At 43.8% G+C, this 21,028-nt stretch overlaps 1 protein-coding gene across 1 annotated transcript in view; it reads right to left on the minus strand.

Annotated features, from left to right (window-relative positions):
- LARGE1 (LARGE xylosyl- and glucuronyltransferase 1) overlaps nucleotides 1-21,028 on the minus strand; it is a 367,872-nt gene that overhangs the window by 46,928 nt on the left and 299,916 nt on the right. The window contains exons 8-9 of the mRNA XM_072145129.1: nucleotides 18,592-18,704; nucleotides 10,108-10,233 (exon numbers count right to left, since the gene is read on the minus strand). Coding sequence (XP_072001230.1) covers nucleotides 10,108-10,233; nucleotides 18,592-18,704 — 239 coding nt within the window. The remainder of the gene's footprint in view (nucleotides 1-10,107; nucleotides 10,234-18,591; nucleotides 18,705-21,028) is intronic.

Genomic DNA, 21,028 nt, shown 5'->3' on the forward strand with positions numbered 1-21,028 from the left:
CCAGACCCTCTACACTAATACAGACCCCAGACCAAACCCTCTACACTAATACAGACCCCAGACCAGACCCTCTACACTAATACAGACCCCAGACCAGACTCTCTACACTAATAAAGACCCCAGACCAGACTCTCTACACTAATACAGAGCCCAGACCAGACCCTCTACACTAATACAGACCCCAGACCCTCTACACTAATACAGACCCCAGACCCTCTACACTAATACAGACCCCAGACCAGACCCTCTACACTAATACAGACCCCAGACCAGACCCTCTACACTAATAAAGACCCCAGACCAGACTCTCTACACTAATAGAGACCCCAGACCAGACCTTCTACACTAATACAGACCCCAGACCAGACCCTCTACACTAATACAGACCCCAGACCAGACCCTCTACACTAATAGAGACCCCAGACCAGACCCTCTACACTAATACAGACCCCAGACCAGACTCTACACTAATACAGACCCCAGACTAGACTCTCTACACTAATACAGACCCCAGACCAGACCCTGTACACTAATACAGACCCCAGACCAGACCCTCTACACTAATACAGACCCCAGACCAGACCCTCTACACTTATACAGACCCCAGACCAGACCCTCTACACTAATACAGACCCCAGACCAGACCCTGTACACCAATACAGAGCCCAGACCAGACCCTCTACACTAATACAGACCCCAGACCAGACCCTCTACACTAATACAGACCCCAGACCAGACTCTCTATACTAATACAAACCCCAGACCAGACTCTACACTAATACAGACCCCAGACCAGACCCTCTACACTAATACAGACCCCAGACCAGACTCTACACTAATACAGACCCCAGACCAGACCCTCTACACTAATACAGACCCCAGACCAGACCCTCTACACTAATACAGACCCCAGACCAGACCCTCTACACTAATACAGAGCCCAGACCAGACTCTACATCTACACAGACCCATAAACCAATACAGACCCCAGACCAGACCCTACATCTACACAGACCCCAGACCAGACTAATGGAGACCCCACATCTTATAGTGGTGTAGATGATTTCTTCCGCTGGGACATTTCGGGTCTCTTGGCTCCGCCCCTTTCCACTAGGATATGCGCACGCCTATTTTCTGTATTGGCACATATTATTGAGTTTAGTAAGAGATGCTCCTGTGTTACCCGACCTCACCCAGGGCAAAGCTCAGCTGCCACCGTGTGCCCGCACCTTGCCCTCACTCACTATTCCACAGCGGGTGGCGCAGGATTACATCAGGACTATAAAACCCGGGAAGACTTCCAGGAGTTATGTAGATGAAGCGGAAAATTCTGAGACTTTCCCATATACCGGCTTCACATCATCATCATTTCAGGAGCTCTGCTTGCTGTCAGCAAATAATGAATGAAGAGCTGAGGTCAGACCAGTGATGGAGCCCGAGTCCCGCTCTTCTCAGTGAGTTGGATCATTAGGCTCCGCCCACTAAAAGATGAAGGGCTCCCTATTGTACAGTCCAGCCAATCACCCCTCTCCAATCCACTGCTAACCCGATTATCCAGTGGTTACCCGATAAGGGGCGGGGATAAGTGAAGGGAGCCGACTCCCGTTGTTCACATCGAAGAGCACAAAAAGAGCTCCCCCCCCCCACATTATTGACATATACAAGAAGCTCTCTCCTGGTACAGACCCCAGACCACACCCTAAACTATGTACCCCAAACTAGAGCCCCCCCCCCCCCCCACAACTAACACAGACCAGAACCTCTACACTGGTACAGATCCCAGACCAATCTCTAAACCGAAAAAGACTCCAGACCCCTAAGTAATAACTACTCAAAACCCCTAAACTAATATGGACCCCAGACCAGAGTCCAGACCCTAAACTAATACAGACCAGAGCCATAACTAATACAGACCCCAGACCACCATAATAATACAGACCCCAGACCACCATAATAATACAGACCCCAGACCACCATAATAATACAGACACCAGACCAGACCACCATAATAATACAGACCCCAAACCAGACCACCATAATAATACAGACCCCAGACCACCATAATAATACAGACCCCAGACCACCATAATAATACAGACACCAGACCAGACCACCATAATAATACAGACCCCAAACCAGACCACCATAATAATACAGACCCCAGACCACCATAATAATACAGACCCCAGACCAGACCACCATAATAATACAGACCCCAAACCAGACCACCATAATAATACAGACCCCAGACCACCATAATAATACAGACCCCAGACCAGACCACCATAATAATACAGACCCCAGACCAGACCACCATAATAATACAGACCCCAGACCACCATAATAATACAGACCCCAGACCAGACCACCATAATAATACAGACCCCAGACCAGACCACCATAATAATACAGACCCCAGACCACCATAATAATACAGACCCCAGACCAGACCACCATAATAATACAGACCCCAGACCAGACCACCATAATAATACAGACCCCAGACCACCATAATAATACAGACCCCAAACCAGACCCTAAATAAATATAGACCTCAGACCATAAACTACTAGAACCCAGACTGATAAAGTAACATAGGCCCCAATCCAGTCCCCCAAACTAATACAGACCACAGACCTTTAAACTAATACAGACCCCAGATCGGACCTCTGAAGTAACACAGACTGGATGACTGGGATCCGGGTGATTCTCTTCCAGGAGAAGTATAAAATATGTAAAAGCCAAAGTAGGGGTAACATGTACAGCCACTAACTCATCTGTGACAGAGGAAATAAAGCAGTTTCTGGTTCAAAAGGGGATCATATGCTGTATCACAGGCTCCATCACATGCTCCATCACATGCTGTATCACAGGCTCCATCACATGCTGTATCACAGGCTCCATCACATGCTGTATCACAGGCTCCATCACATGCTGTATCACAGGCTCCATCACATGCTCCATCACATGCTGTATCACAGGCTCCATCACATGCTGTATCACAGGCTCCATCACATGCTGTATCACAGGCTCCATCACATGCTGTATCACAGGCTCCATCACATGCTGTATCACAGGCTCCATCACATGCTGTATCACAGGCTCCATCACATGCTGTATCACAGGCTCCATCACATGCTCCATCACATGCTGTATCACATGCTGTATCACAGGCTCCATCACATGCTGTATCACAGGCTCCATCACATGCTGTATCACAGGCTCCATCACATGCTGTATCACAGGCTCCATCACATGCTGTATCACAGGCTCCATCACATGCTCCATCACAGGCTCCATCACATGCTGTATCACATGCTGTATCACAGGCTCCATCACAGGCTCCATCACATGCTGTATCACAGGCTCCATCACATGCTCCATCACATGCTGTATCACAGGCTCCATCACAGGCTCCATCACATGCTGTATCACAGGCTCCATCACATGCTGTATCACAGGCTCCATCACATGCTGTATCACAGGCTCCATCACATGCTCCATCACATGCTGTATCACAGGCTCCATCACATGCTCCATCACATGCTGTATCACAGGCTCCATCACATGCTGTATCACAGGCTCCATCACATGCTGTATCACAGGCTCCATCACATGCTCCATCACATGCTGTATCACATGCTGTATCACAGGCTCCATCACATGCTGTATCACAGGCTCCATCACATGCTGTATCACAGGCTCCATCACATGCTGTATCACAGGCTCCATCACATGCTCCATCACATGCTGTATCACATGCTGTATCACAGGCTCCATCACATGCTGTATCACAGGCTCCATCACATGCTGTATCACAGGCTCCATCACATGCTGTATCACAGGCTCCATCACATGCTCCATCACATGCTGTATCACATGCTGTATCACAGGCTCCATCACATGCTGTATCACAGGCTCCATCACATGCTGTATCACAGGCTCCATCACATGCTGTATCACAGGCTCCATCACATGCTCCATCACATGCTGTATCACAGGCTCCATCACATGCTCCATCACATGCTGTATCACAGGCTCCATCACATGCTGTATCACAGGCTCCATCACATGCTCCATCACATGCTGTATCACAGGCTCCATCACATGCTGTATCACAGGCTCCATCACATGCTGTATCACAGGCTCCATCACATGCTCCATCACATGCTGTATCACATGCTGTATCACATGCTGTATCACAGGCTCCATCACATGCTGTATCACAGGCTCCATCACATGCTGTATCACAGGCTCCATCACAGGCTCCATCACAGGCTCCATCACAGGCTCCATCACATGCTCCATCACAGGCACCATCACAGGCTCCATCACTGGCTCCATCACATGCTGTATCACATGCTCCATCACATGCTCCATCACATGCTGTATCACAGGCTCCATCACATGCTCCATCACATGCTGTATCACAGGCTCCATCACATGCTGTATCACATGCTCCATCACATGCTCCATCACATGCTGTATCACATGCTGTATCACAGGCTCCATCACAGGCTCCATCACATGCTGTATCACAGGCTCCATCACATGCTCCATCACATGCTGTATCACAGGCTCCATCACAGGCTCCATCACATGCTGTATCACAGGCTCCATCACATGCTGTATCACATGCTCCATCACATGCTGTATCACAGGCTCCATCACATGCTCCATCACATGCCGTATCACAGGCTCCATCACAGGCTCCATCACAGGCTCCATCACATGCTGTATCACAGGCTCCATCACATGCTCCATCACAGGCTCCATCACATGCTCCATCACATGCTGTATCACATGCTCCATCACATGCTCCATCACATGCTGTATCACAGGCTCCATCACAGGCTCCATCACAGGCTCCATCACAGGCTCCATCACAGGCTCCATCACTGGCTCCATCACATGCTGTATCACATGCTCCATCACAGGCTGCATCACAGGCTCTATCACATGCTCCATCACAGGCTCCATCACATGCTGTATCACATGCTGCATCACATGACCTTCACGTCCAGTCAGTAGCATGAGTGTCACATGGTCCTTTTCTAAGCTTACTACAGGCTCAGAGGAGTCATGTGATGCATCATGTGATTCCATTAACCTGGGAAATCCTTTCTTTCAACCCCTCATACTCTTTGGAGGGGGGTTTCATGTATGAACTTACACTCATGGGGTACATTATCAGGATATCACCCCACAACCTGCCCTGCAGATGCTCTTATACCCTCCACTTATAAGAAACACAAGGATCGTCATAACATAACAGTAAGTGCATACCTCCCAACTTTTGTGGAGGAGAAAGAGGGACAAAATGGCGGCGCGCGAAGCGCGCCGCGGCGATTTTTTTACCCACAGAAGCCACACCCTAGCCACGCCCCCTAACCACACCCCCTGGCCACGCCACTGCTCATACCTTCAACGCATCCACTGGCACCAATGTATATTTATGTATATAATTGGGGGGCATATTCCACTCCCCCTAGACAACGAGCATGCCCTCCTAGACAACGAGCATGTCCTCCCCTAGACAACGAGCATGCCCCCCCCAGACAACGAGCATGTCCTCCCCTAGACAACGAGCATGTCCCCCCCTAGACAACGAGCATGTCCCCCCCAGACAACGGGCATGTCCGCCCCCAGACAACGAGCATGCCCCCCCCCTAGACAACGAGCATGTCCCCCCCAGACAACGAGCATGTCCCCCCCAGACAACGGGCATGTCCGCCCCCAGACAACGAGCATGCCCCCCCCTAGACAACGAGCATGTCCCCCCCAGACAACGAGCATGCCCCCCCTAGACAACAAGCATGCCCCCCCTAGACAACGAGCATGTCCCCTAGACAACGAGCATGCCCCCCCCTAGACAACGAGCATGTACCCCCCCCTAGACAACGAGCATGTACCCCCACCTAGACAACGAGAATGTACCCCCACCTAGACAACGACCATGTCCCCCCCTAGACAACAAGCATGTCCCCCCCCCTAGACAACGAGCATGTCCCCCACCTAGACAACGAGCCTGTCCCCCCCTGTGGCTGCGTGCCCTTTTTTGTGTGTTTGTGTTATTTTTGTCTTCCAGGACCGTGCCTGCTGTGGACTGCTTCCGATTCGAAGGATTACATCGATGACCGACATTTCTAACAAATAAAATGGTCAACGAGGGTGTGTCTGCGTTTTTTGTTCAATAAAATTTTCTGAAAACGGTGTGATTATTTATTTTTTTGCGACACTCTTCATAGTTTGCCGTAGTAGTGGTGCCGGCTAGGTGACGGTGCTCATTACTAAGGGCTGGCCTTAGTGTTTGCCTTAATTTTTTTGGCAAATTCACACTAACGCCCATACCATTACCCCGGTACCCACCGCCACCAGGGGTGCCGGGAAGAGCCGGGTACAAACCAGTACCTGACCGTCTATAGATGGTCAGGTGTTGGGGCGGCTGCAGGCTGTTATTGTTGCGCTGGAATAGCCCCCTAACAGTGACCTATCCCAGCTCAGTAATGGCGGCTGCTGCTGCTTTTTTGTATCAGGCTGATTTGAAAAATAGGGGCACCCCATGCCGTTTTTTCTTCAAATTTTTGACAAAAATATGCGTGGGGTCCCCCCTTTAAAGGGGGCTCCCAGGCTGTTTCCCCCATTTTTACAAAAAAATGGGGGGGAAAAACGGCATGGGGTGCCCCCTATTGTTCAAATCAGCCAGATACAAAAAAGCAGCAGCAGCCGCCATTACTGAGCTGGGATAGGCCACTGTTAGGGGGACAGGCCACTGTTAGGGGGCTATCCCAGCGCAACAATAACAGCCTGCAGCCGCCCCAACACCTGACCATCTATAGACGGTCAGGTACTGGTTTGTACCCGGCTCTTCCCGGCACCCCTGGTGGCGGTGGGTACCGGGGTAATGGTATGGGCGTTAGTGTAAATTTGCCAAAAAAATTAAGGCAAACACTAAGGCCAGCCCTTAGTAATGAGCACCGTCACCTAGCCGGCACCACTACTACGGCAAACTATGAAGAGTGTCGCAAAAAAATAAATAATCACACCGTTTTCAGAAAATTTTATTGAACAAAAGACGCAGACACACCCTCGTTGACCATTTTATTTGTTAGAAATGTCGGTCATAGACGTAATCCTTCGAATCCGAAGCAGTCCACAGCAGGCACGGTCCTGGAAGACAAAAATAACACAAACACACAAAAAAGGGCACGCAGCCACAGGACAGGCTCGTTGTCTAGGGGTCAGGGGTAGACATGCTCGTTGTCTAGGGGGGGGGAAATGCTAGTTGTCTAGGGGGGGGACATGCTCGTTGTCTAGGAGTCGGGGGGAGACATGCTCGTTGTCTAGGGGGGGGAATGCTCGTTGTCTGGGGGGGGGGACATGCTCGTTGTCTAGGGGGGGGGGCATGCTCGTTGTCTTGGGGGGGGACATGCTCGTTGTCTAGGGGTCAGGGGGAGACATGCTCGTTGTCTAGCAGGGGGAAATGCTCGTTGTCTTGGGGGGGGGACATGCTCGTTGTCTAGGGGTCAGGGGGAGACATGCTCGTTGTCTAGCAGGGGGAAATGCTCGTTGTCTAGGGGGGGAAATCCTCGTTGTCTAGGGGGGGGACATGCTCGTTGTCGCAGTAAAGGGGAGGGGTCCTATGGAGCGCAGTAAAGGGGAGGGGTCCTATGGAGCGCAGTAAAGGGGAGGGGTCCTATGGAGCGCAGTAAAGGGGAGGGGTCCTATGGAGCGCAGTAAAGGGGAGGGGTCCTATGGAGCGCAGTAAAGGGGAGGGGTCCTATGGAGCGCAGTAAAGGGGAGGAGTCCTATTGAGCGCGCAGTGAAAGCCATAAAAAACACATTTGATATTTTCCTTCCCGCTTCCCAGTACAGGGCCTGGAATATTTAATACTGTCACTAGGAAGTATAATTTGTTACGCAGAAACAGGCCGCACACAGCTCTGTACGTGGAAAAATAAAAAAGTTATTGATTTTCGAAAGTGGGGAGTGAAATATGGAAACGCAAAAATTGTTCCGTCAGAGTAATGGAGCAGCCGGCCGTGTATGACCATTCTGCTCCATTACCGTCATAGAGCGATGACATGGACCTTATGTGGACCCCAACAGACCCCTTGTTTTCATGATCTATGGGGGTCACATCACTGAAACCCCCACACATCAGCAGGTTAAGCCCTGTCCTATGGATAGGGCCTAACTTGTATTTGTGGGAAAACCCCTTTAACCCCTTAACGCTCTGCGCCGTAGCTCTACGACGCAGAGAGTATAAGGAGTGTATGAAGAGGGCTCACGGGCTGAGTCTTCTTCATACAAGGTGGGGGGTTTTGCATGTTGCAGGAAACCCCCACCGCTAATAACCGCAGTCGGTCATTGTCGCCGGCAAAGTCTTTTTTACGATCGCTGTGCCCCCGAACGTCATCGGGGGCGGCGATCGTTTGCCGTGGTAGCCTCGGGTCTTCTTTTGACACGAGGCTACATGGCTTCTGCAGATTCGTTACAATGAGCCAGAAGTATTGCAGTATATGGTAGAAGCGATCTGACCATCTAGGGTTAATGTACCGTAGATGGTCTAAGAAATAGTGGAAAAAAAAGAAAAAACAGGTTTTAAAAATAAAAAAAATTTATAAAATATTAAAAATTCTAATCACCTCCCTTTCCCTAGAACGGATATAAAACATAATAAACAGTAAAGATCACAGACATATTAGGTATCGCCGCGTCCCAAAATGCCCGATCTATCAAAATATAAAAACGGTTACGGGCGGCGGTGACCTCCGAGGCGGGAAATGGCGCCCAAATGTTCGAAATGCGACTTTTACACCTTTTTACATCACATAAAAAATGAAATTAAAAATGATCAAAATGTCGCACAGACCTCAAAATGGTAGCAATGAAAACGTCGCCTCATTTCGCCAAAAATGACCCCTCACACATCTCCGTGCGCCAAAGTATGAAAAAGTTATTAGCGTCAGAAGATGGCAAAAATTTTTTTTTTTTTTTTTTTGCACACATGCGTTTAATTTTTGAAAATGTATTAAAACACAATAAAACCTATATAAATTTGGTATCACCGCGATCGTACCGAACCAAAGAATAAAGCTGAGGTGTTATTTTGAGTGCACAGTCAAAGTCGAAAAAACTGAGCCCACAAGAACGTGACATGTGCGGTTTTTTAAAAAATTTTTTCCACATTTGGAATTTTTTGCAGCTTCGCAGTACACGGCATGTTAAAATAAATAACATTACGGGAAAGTAAAATTTGTTACGCACAAAATAAGCCCTCACACAGGTCTGTACACGGAAAAATGAAACAGTTATGGATTTTTGAAGTTGGAGAGCGAGAAATGAGAGAAAAACCCTGCGTCCTTAAGGGGTTAAGGGATTAAGTATATGGTACAATAAAAGCAGAATAGAAGGGCACTGGGGGGGTTAGGGATGGGGGCAGGGGGTCTATGGAGGAAAGTGTTTAACCCTTTAGCTGCTGCCTGCAGTCACTGTAGAGTACCTGTTATCACACTGCAGCAGCTGCACACACTCGGCTCTGCTTCATCAGACGAACTTCAGTGAGGAGCAGGAGGAGGTGGGGGCAGGGAGCCATTGATGTAGCAGTGCTGGAGAGTTCCTGACTGCACGGAGGATGATCCCCTGGGGCTGCTGTGCAGGGGCAGTGCAGAGAACATGACACTCTGCACTGCTCCATCCATCCATCCATCCATCCATGTGCCTGCAAGTGGCAGCCTGAGGACAGGGAGGGCTCTGCCTCCCAGGGGAGGGGATGGGGGAGGTGCCGGCTCTGCAGCAGACAGCCCGGGAGCTGGAGAGGAGGAGGACGCTGTACCCCGCCCCCTGGCTTCTCTGTATCCTGAGCAGGACGGGGGCGGGACTCGGGGGCGGGACTCGGGGGCGGGACTCGGGGGGGGGGGGCGGGACTCGGGGGCGGGACAAAACGGAAAAATCCGTGAAACCGCAAAAAAACCGGGACTTTCACTTAACGGTCCGTGCAGGCGGGACAAGGGTTAAAAAACGGGACTGTCCCGCCCAAAACGGGACGGTTGGGAGGTATGGTAAGTGTAACTCCAAACACCACACACACATCTCCAGCCTCACCTTCAGATCCGACACATCCCGATAGCACTGCTCCGAGCGCGTGTGATCCGACAGCTGCACATTCCAGAAGCACGGGAGCTGATGGACCAGGAACGGGTTCTGCTTTATTACCGCATTGAAGATGTCCTAGAGAGGAACAAGAGCGGTATTATAGTAGTTATATTCTTGTACATAGGGGGCAGTATTATAGTAGTTATATTCCTGTACATAGGGGGCAGTATTATAGTAGTTATATTCCTGTACATAGGGAGCAGTGATATAGTAGTTATATTCTTGTACATAGGGGGCAGTATTATAGTAGTTATATTCTTGTACATAGGAGGCAGTATTATAGTAGTTATATTCCTGTACATAGGGGGCAGTATTATAGTAGTTATATTCCTGTACATAGGGGGCAGTATTATAGTAGTTATATTCCTGTACATAGGGGGCAGTATTATAGTAGTTATATTCCTGTACATAGGAGACAGTATTATAGTAGTTATATTCTTGTACATAGGGGGCAGTATTATAGTAGTTATATTCCTGTACATAGGGGGCAGTATTATAGTAGTTATATTCCTGTACATAGGGGGCAGTATTATAGTAGTTATATTCTTGTACATAGGGGGCAGCATTATAGTAGTTATATTCTTGTACATAGGGGGCAGTATTATAGTAGTTATATTCCTGTACATAGGGGGCAGTATTATAGTAGTAATATTCCTGTACATAGGGGGCAGTATTATAGCAGTTATATTCCTGTACATAGGGGGCAGTATTATAGTAGTTATATTCTTGTACATAGGGGGCAGTATTATAGTAGTTATATTCCTGTACATAGGGGGCAGTATTATAGTAGTTATATTCCTGTACATAGGGGCCAGTATTATAGTAGTTATATTCTTGTACATAGGGGGCAGTATTATAGTAGTTATATTCCTGTACATAGGGGGCAGTATTATAGTAGTTATATTCCTGTACATAGGGGGCAGTATTATAGTAGTTATATCCTTGTACATAGGGGGCAGTATTATAGTAGTTATATTCTTGTATATAGGGGGCAGTATTATAGTAGTTATATTCTTGTACATAGGGGGCAGTATTATAGTAGTTATATTCCTGTACATAGGGGGCAGTATTATAGTAGTTATATTCCTGTACATAGGGGGCAGTATTATAGTAGTAATATTCCTGTACATAGGGGGCAGTATTATAGCAGTTATATTCCTGTACATAGGGGGCAGTATTATAGTAGTTATATTCTTGTACATAGGGGGCAGTATTATAGTAGTTATATTCCTGTACATAGGGGGCAGTATTATAGTAGTTATATTCCTGTACATAGGGGCCAGTATTATAGTAGTTATATTCTTGTACATAGGGGGCAGTATTATAGTAGTTATATTCTTGTACATAGGGGGCAGTATTATAGTAGTTATATTCCTGTACATAGGGGGCAGTATTATAGTAGTTATATTCTTGTACATAGGGGGCAGTATTATAGTAGTTATATTCCTGTACATAGGGGGCAGTATTATAGTAGTTATATTCCTGTACATAGGGGGCAGTATTATAGTAGTTATATTCCTGTACATAGGGGGCAGTATTATAGTAGTTATATTCCTGTACATAGGGGGCAGTATTATAGTAGTTATATTCTTGTACATAGGGGGCAGTATTATAGTAGTTATATTCCTGTACATAGGAGGCAGTATTATAGTAGTTATATTCCTGTACATAGGGGGCAGTATTATAGTAGTTATATTCCTGTACATAGGGGGCAGTATTATAGTAGTTATATTCCTGTACATAGGGGGCAGTATTATAGTAGTTATATTCCTGTACATAGGGGGCAGTATTATAGTAGTTATATTCTTGTACATAGGGGGCAGTATTATAGTAGTTATATTCTTGTACATAGGAGGCAGTATTATAGTAGTTATATTCCTGTACATAGGGGGCAGTATTATAGTAGTTATATTCTTGTACATAGGAGGCAGTATTATAGTAGTTATATTCCTGTACATAGGGGGAAGTATTATAGTAATTATATTCCAGTACATAGGGGGCAGTATTATAGTAGTTATATTCTTGTACATAGGGGGCAGTATTATAGTAGTTATATTCCTGTACATAGGGGGCAGTATTATAGTAGTTATATTCCTGTACATAGGGGGCAGTATTATAGTAGTTATATTCCTGTACATAGGGGGCAGTATTATAGCAGTTATATTCCTGTACATAGGGGGCAGTATTATAGTAGTTATATTCTTGTACATAGGGGGCAGTATTATAGTAGTTATATTCTTGTACATAGGGGGCAGTATTATAGTAGTTATATCCCTGTACATAGGGGGCAGTATTATAGTAGTTATATCCCTGTACATAGGGGGCAGTATTATAGTAGTTATATTCTTGTACATAGGGGGCAGTATTATAGTAGTTATATTCCTGTACATAGGGGGCAGTATTATAGTAGTTATATTCTTGTACATAGGGGGCAGTATTATAGTAGTTATATTCCTGTACATAGGGGGCAGTATTATAGTAGTTATATTCCTGTACATAGGGGGCAGTATTATAGCAGTTATATTCCTGTACATAGGGGGCAGTATTATAGTAGTTATATTCTTGTACATAGGGGGCAGTATTATAGTAGTTATATTCTTGTACATAGGGGGCAGTATTATAGTAGTTATATCCCTGTACATAGGGGGCAGTATTATAGTAGTTATATTCCTGTACATAGGGGGCAGTATTATAGTAGTTATATTCCTGTACATAGGGAGCAGTATTATAGTAGTTATATTCTTGTACATAGGGGGCAGTATTATAGTAGTTATATTCCTGTACATAGGGGGCAGTATTATAGTAGTTATATTCCTGTACATAGGGGGCAGTATTATAGTAGTTATATTCCTGTACATAGGGGGCAGTATTATAGTAGTTATATTCCTGTACATAGGGAGCAGTATTATAGTAGTTATATTCTTGTACATAGGGGGCAGTATTATAGTAGTTATATTCCTGTACATAGGGGGCAGTATTATAGTAGTTATATTCTTGTACATAGGGGACAGTATTATAGTAGTTATATTCCTGTACATAGGGGACAGTATTATAGTAGTTATATTCTTGTACATAGGGGGCAGTATTATAGTAGTTATATTATTGTACATAGAGAGCAGTATTATAGTAGTTATATTCCTGTACATAGGGGGCAGTATTATAGTAGTTATATTCTTGTACATAGGGGGCAGTATTATAGTAGTTATATTCTTGTACATAGGGGGCAGTATTATAGTAGTTATATTCTTGTACATAGGGGGCAGTATTATAGTAGTTATATTCTTGTACATAGGGGGCAGTATTATAGTAGTTATATTCTTGTACATAGGAGGCAGTATTATAGTAGTTATATTCTTATACATAGGGGGCAGTATTATAGTAGTTATATTCTTGTACATAGGGGGCAGTATTATAGTAGTTATATTCCTGTACATAGGGACAGTATTATAGTAGTTATATTCCTGTACATAGGGAGCAGTATTATAGTAGTTATACTCTTGTACATAGGGGGCAGTATTATATTAGTTATATTCTTGTACATAGGGGACAGTATTATAGTAGTTATATTCCTGTACATAGGGACAGTATTATAGTAGTTATATTCCTGTACATAGGGAGCAGTATTATAGTAGTTATATTCTTGTACATAGGGGGCAGTATTATAGTAGTTATATTCTTGTACATAGGGGACAGTATTATAGTAGTTATATTATTGTACATAGAGAGCAGTATTATAGTAGTTATATTCCTGTACATAGGGGGCAGTATTATAGTAGTTATATTCTTGTACATAGGGGGCAGTATTATAGTAGTTATATTCTTGTACATAGGGGGCAGTATTATAGTAGTTATATTCTTGTACATAGGGGGCAGTATTATAGTAGTTATATTCTTGTACATAGGGGGCAGTATTATAGTAGTTATATTCCTGTACATAGGGGGCAGTATTATAGTAGTTATATTCTTGTACATAGGGGGCAGTATTATAGTAGTTATATTCTTGTACATAGGAGGCAGTATTATAGTAGTTATATTCCTGTACATAGGGACAGTATTATAGTAGTTATATTCCTGTACATAGGGAGCAGTATTATACTAGTTATATTCTTGTACATAGGGGGCAGTATTATAGTAGTTATATTCTTATACATAGGGGGCAGTATTATAGTAGTTATATTCTTGTACATAGGGGGCAGTATTATAGTAGTTATATTCCTGTACATAGGGACAGTATTATAGTAGTTATATTCCTGTACATAGGGAGCAGTATTATACTAGTTATATTCTTGTACATAGGGGGCAGTATTATAGTAGTTATATTCCTGTACATAGGGGGCAGTATTATAGTAGTTATATTCCTGTACATAGGGACAGTATTATAGTAGTTATATTCCTGTACATAGGGAGCAGTATTATAGTAGTTATATTCTTGTACATAGGGGGCAGTATTATAGTAGTTATATTCTTGTACATAGGGGGCAGTATTATAGTAGTTATATTCCTGTACATAGGGGGCAGTATTATAATAGTTATATTCTTGTGTATAGGGGGCAGTATTATAGTAGTTATATTCCTGTACATAGGGGGCAGTATTATAGCAGTTATATTCCTGTACATAGGGGGTAGTATTATAGCAGTTATATTCTTGTACATAGGGGGCAGTATTATAGTAGTTATATTCTTGTACATAGGGGCAGTATTATAGTAGTTATATTCCTGTACATAGGGGGCGGTATTATAATAGTTATATTCTTGTACATAGGGAGCAGTATTATAGTAGTTATAATCTTGTACATAGGGGGCAGTATTATAGTAGTTATATTCTTGTACATAGGGGGCGGTATTATAGTAGTTATATTCCTGTACATAGGGGGCAGTATTATAGTAGTTATATTCCTGTACATAGGGGGCAGTATTATAGTAGTTATATTCTTGTACATAGGGGGCAGTATTATAGTAGTTATATTCCTGTACATAGGGGGTAGTATTATAGCAGTTATATTCTTGTACATAGGGGGCAGTATTATAGTAGTTATATTCTTGTACATAGGGGCAGTATTATAGTAGTTATATTCCTGTACATAGGGGGCGGTATTATAATAGTTATATTCTTGTACATAGGGAGCAGTATTATAGTAGTTATAATCTTGTACATAGGGGGCAGTATTATAGTAGTTATATTCTTGTACATAGGGGGCGGTATTATAGTAGTTATATTCCTGTACATAGGGGGCAGTATTATAGTAGTTATATTCCTGTACATAGGGGGCAGTATTATAGTAGTTATATTCTTGTACACAGGGGGCAGTATTATAGTAGTTATATTCCTGTACATAGGGGGCAGTATTATAGTAGTTATATTCTTGTACATAGGGGGCAGTATTATAGTAGTTATATTCCTGTACATAGGGGGCAGTATTATAGTAGTTATATCCCTGTACATAGGGGGCAGTATTATAGTAGTTATATTCCTGTACATAGGGGGCAGTATTATAGTAGTTATAATCTTGTACATAGGGGCAGTATTATAGTAGTTATATTCCTGTACATAGGAGGCAGTATTATAGTAGTTATATTCTTGTACATAGGGGGCAGTATTATAGTAGTTATATTCCTGTACATAGGGGGCAGTATTATAGTAGTTATATTCCTGTACATAGGGGGCAGTATTATAGTAGTTATATTCCTGTACATAGGGGGCAGTATTATAGTAGTTATATTCCTGTACATAAGGGGCAGTATTATAGTAGTTATATTCTTGTACATAGGGGGCAGTGTTATAGTAGTTATATTCCTGTACATAAGGGGCAGTATTATAGTAGTTATATTCTTATACATAGGGGGCAGTATTATAGTAGTTATATTCCTGTACATAGGGGGCAGTATTATAGTAGTTATATTCTTGTACATAGGGGGCAGTATTATAGTAGTTATATTCTTGTACATAGGGGGCAGTATTATAGTAGTTATATTCTTGTACATTGGGGGCAGTATTATAGTAGTTATATTCTTGTACATTGGGGGCAGTATTATAGTAGTTATATTCTTGTACATAGGGGGCAGTATTATAGTAGTTATATTCCTGTACATAGGGGGCAGTATTATAGTAGTTATATTCTTGTACATTGGGGGCAGTATTATAGTAGTTATATTCCTGTACATAGACGGCAGTATTATAGTAGTTATATTCCTGTACATAGGGGGCAGTATTGTAGTAGTTATATTCTTGTACATAGGGGGCAGTATTATAGTAGTTATATTCCTGTACATAGGGGGCAGTATTGTAGTAGTTATATTCTTGTACATAGGGGGCAGTATTATAGTAGTTATATTCCTGTACATAGGGGGCAGTATTATAGTAGTTATATTCTTGTACATAGGGGGCAGTGTTATAGTAGTTATATTCCTGTACATAGGGGGCAGTATTGTAGTAGTTATATTCTTGTACATAGGGGGCAGTATTATAGTAGTTATATTCCTGTACATAGGGGGCAGTATTATAGTAGTTATATTCCTGTACATAGGGGGCAGTATTGTAGTAGTTATATTCTTGTACATAGGGGGCAGTATTATAGTAGTTATATTCCTGTACATAGGGGGCAGTATTATAGTAGTTATATTCTTGTACATAGGGGGCAGTGTTATAGTAGTTATATTCCTGTACATAGGGAGCAGTATTATAGTAGTTATATTCCTGTACATAGGGGGCAGTATTATAGTAGTTATATTCTTGTACATAGAGGGCAGTATTATAGTAGTCATATTCCTGTACATAGGGGGCAGTATTATAGTAGTTATATTCTTGTACATAGGGGGCAGTAATATAGTAGTTATATTCTTGTACATAGGGGGCAGTATTATAGTAGTTATATTCTTGTACATAGGGGGCAGTATTATAGTAGTTATATTCTTGTACATAGGGGGCAGTATTATAGTAGTTATATTCTTGTACATAGGGGGCAGTATTATAGTAGTTATATTCTTGTACATAGGGGCAGTATTATAGTAGTTATATTCTTGTACATAGGGGCAGTATTATAGTAGTTATATTCTTGTACATAGGGGGCAGTATTATAGTAGTTATATTCTTGTACATAGGGGGCAGTAGTATAGTAGTTATATTCCTATACATAGGGGGCAGTATTATAGTAGTTATATTCCTGTACATAGGGGGCAGTATTATAGTAGTTATATTCTTGTACATAGGGGGCAGTATTATAGTAGTTATATTCTTGTACGTAGGAGGCAGTATTATAGTAGTTATATTCTTGTACATAGGGGGCAGTATTATAGTAGTTATATTCTTGTACATAGGAGGCAGTATTATAGTAGTTATATTCCTGTACATAGGGGGCAGTATTATAGTAGTTATATTCTTGTACATAGGGAGCAGTATTATAGTAGTTATATTCCTGTTCATAGGGGGCAGTATTATAGTAGTTATATTCTTGTACATAGGGGACAGTATTATAGTAGTTATATTCCTGTACATAGGGGGCAGTATTATAGTAGTTATATTCTTGTACATAGGGGGCAGTATTATAGTAGTTATATTCTTGTACATAGGGGGCAGTATTATAGTAGTTATATTCCTGTACATAGGGGGCAGTATTATAGTAGTTATATTCTTGTACATAGGGGGCAGTATTATAGTAGTTATATTCCTGTACATAGGGGCAGTATTATAGTAGTTATATTCTTGTACATAGGGGGCAGTATTATAGTAGTTATATTCTTGTACATAGGAGCAGTATTATAGTAGTTATATTCCTGTACATAGGGAGCAGTATTATAGTAGTTATATTCTTGTACACAGGGGTCAGTATTATAGTAGTTATATTCTTGTACATAGGGGGCAGTATTATAGTAGTTATATTCTTGTACATAGGAGGCAGTATTATAGTAGTTATATTCTTGTACATAGGGGGCAGTATTATAGCAGTTATATTCCTGTACATAGGGGGCAGTATTATAGTAGTTATATTCTTGTACATAGGGGGCAGTATTATAGTAGTTATGTTCCTGTACATAGGGAGCAGTATTATAGTAGTTATATTCTTGTACATAGGAGCAGTATTATAGTAGTTATATTCTTGTACATAGGGAGCAGTATTATATTAGATCACTGTACATAGGGAGGATATTACATTTCCCTCTTTATACATTAGGTCTGGGCCTTTCTCCTGTGCTGTAGTGACTCCTGATCAGACATAATACTGACATCACCATGCCGGGCACACATGCAGTAACTTGTACGGTACCCGCTCGGCACTTCTGTGTTTTGTTGACATTAAATATTCATCCGCTCTTACTGGGTTATTATAAGTAAAGGAGACACATGGATCTTGTTTTCACAGTGAGACACGAGGAGATGAGGCCCGGCATGAATATTACCGCCACTGTATGTGTCACAGATATCATGGCTGCGCTCACTTGATCGGCCAGGGAGGTAGATAACATGCTCATCAGCTCCCGCTCCGCCGTCAGACGCCACATCTGCTCCCACTTCATCTTCCGTAACTTGTCCAGAAGCAGCAGGATCACACCTGGGGGAGGGAGAAGAGCGATCACCTGATCAATCAATCAATCAATCAATCAACAAGAGGATACAAAATGTGCCGGCGCCTAAATGGTTAATTGGACTGATCAATAAATAGACTGATTGCATATTAATTCAATAGATCAGAGAATTGTCAATCAGTCCAATCGTCCAATCAATCATAGGATCAATGAAGAATCAATTAGACAATGGTGCAATCTCTAATCAACCAAATCAGCCCAATTACATCCCAATCATTCAATGCCCCCAAGTAATCATACAATCAATCTAGACTAATCAATCACCCACCAGGCCAATCAATCCATCAATCAATTCCCCAATTAACAGGTAATTCAAAATGTCTAATCAATCAACAGGTCAATCACTCAATCAATGTCATCCAATCAATTCACCAATTACCCAACCAGTTATGTAATCAATTAACCAATCTATTCCCAGGTGAAGCAATAACCCAACCAATCAGTGACCTTATATCGTAATCCAGCAATTTATCCTCCAATCATTGATCTGTTCAGTCAATCAACTAACAATAACACAATCATCAGGTCCAACCAATAAACCCAAAAATGTATTCACCCAATATCTGATCAATCAGCTAATCATCTAATGAATTAGCGAGTGGATTCACTCATTGGCTGGATGATTAGGTGATCGACCTATGTGATTGGAATATTTATAGATGAATTAAACTATTAGTTATTTGAAGGATCAGAAAACTTATCTCATCAATTAACAACTAGTAATTGATTATCAATCAATTAGTAAAGCATTCAACCTGCCCATAGACATGCAATCTCACCCCCTTCCTCATAACCTATTCCCTCTACAATCACATCCCCCCTCCCTCTACAATAACATCCCCCCTCCCTCTACAATAACATCCCCCCTCCCTCTACAATCACATCCCCCTCCCTCTACAGTCACATCCTCCCTCCCCCTACAATCACATCCCCCCTCCCTCTACAGTCACATCCCCCCTCCCTCTACAATCACATCCCCCCTCCCTCTATAATCACATCCCCCTCCCTCTACAATCACATCACCCTCCATCTACAATCACATCCCCCCTCCCTCTACAGTCACATCCCCCTCCCTCTACAATCACATCCCCCCTCCCTCTACAATCACATCCCCCTCCCTCTACAATCACATCCCCCTCCCTCTACTATCACATCCCCCTCCCTCTACAATCACATCCCCCCTCCCTCTACAATCGCATCCCCCCTCCCTCTACAATCACATCCCCCTCCCTCTACAATCACATCCCCCCTCCCTCTACAATAAAATCCCCCCTCCCTCTACAGTCACATCCCCCCTCCCTCTACAGTCACATCCCCCCTCCCTCTACAGTCACATCCCCCCTCCCTCTACAGTCACATCCCCCCTCCCTCTACAATCACATCCCCCCTCCCTCTATAATCACATCCCCCCTCCCTCTATAATCACATCCCCCTCCCTCTACAATCACATCACCCTCCATCTACAGTCACATCCCCCCTCCCTCTACAATCACATCCCCCCTCTCTCTACAATCACATCTCCCCTCCCTCTACAATCACATCCCCCCTCCCTCTACAATCACATCCCCCTCCCTCTACAATCACATCCCCCCGCCCTCTACAATCACATCCCCCTCCCTCTACAATCACATCCCCCCTCCCTCTACAATCACCTCCCCCTCCCTCTACAATCACATCCCCCCTCCCTCTATAATCACATCCCCCCTCCCTCTACAATCACATCACCCTCCATCTACAATCACATCCCCCCTCCCTCTACAGTCACATCCCTCTCCCTCTACAATCACATCCCCCCTCCCTCTACAATCACATCCCCCTCCCTCTACAATCACATCCCCTCCCTCTACAATCACATCCCCCTCCCTCTACAATCACATCCCCCTCCCTCTACAATCACATCCCCCCTCCCTCTACAATCACACCCCCCCTCCCTCTATAATCACATCCCCCCTCCCTCTACAATCACATCCCCCCTCCCTCTACAATCACATCCCCCTCCCTCTACAATCACATCCCCCTCCCTCTACAATCACATCCTCCCTCCCTCTACAATCACATCCCCCCTCCCTCTACAATCACACCCCCCTCCCTCTACAATCACATCCCCCTCCCTCTACAATCACATCCCCCTCCCTCTACAATCACATCCCCCTCCCTCTACAATCACATCCCCCTCCCTCTACAATCACATCCCCCTCCCTCTACAATCACATCCCCCTCCCTCTACAATCACATCCCCCCTCCCTCTACAATCACATCCCCCCTCCCTCTACAATCACATCCCCCCTCC

Source organism: Engystomops pustulosus, chromosome 4 (assembly GCF_040894005.1).
Source record: "Engystomops pustulosus chromosome 4, aEngPut4.maternal, whole genome shotgun sequence".
NCBI classification, from domain to species: domain Eukaryota; kingdom Metazoa; phylum Chordata; class Amphibia; order Anura; family Leptodactylidae; genus Engystomops; species Engystomops pustulosus.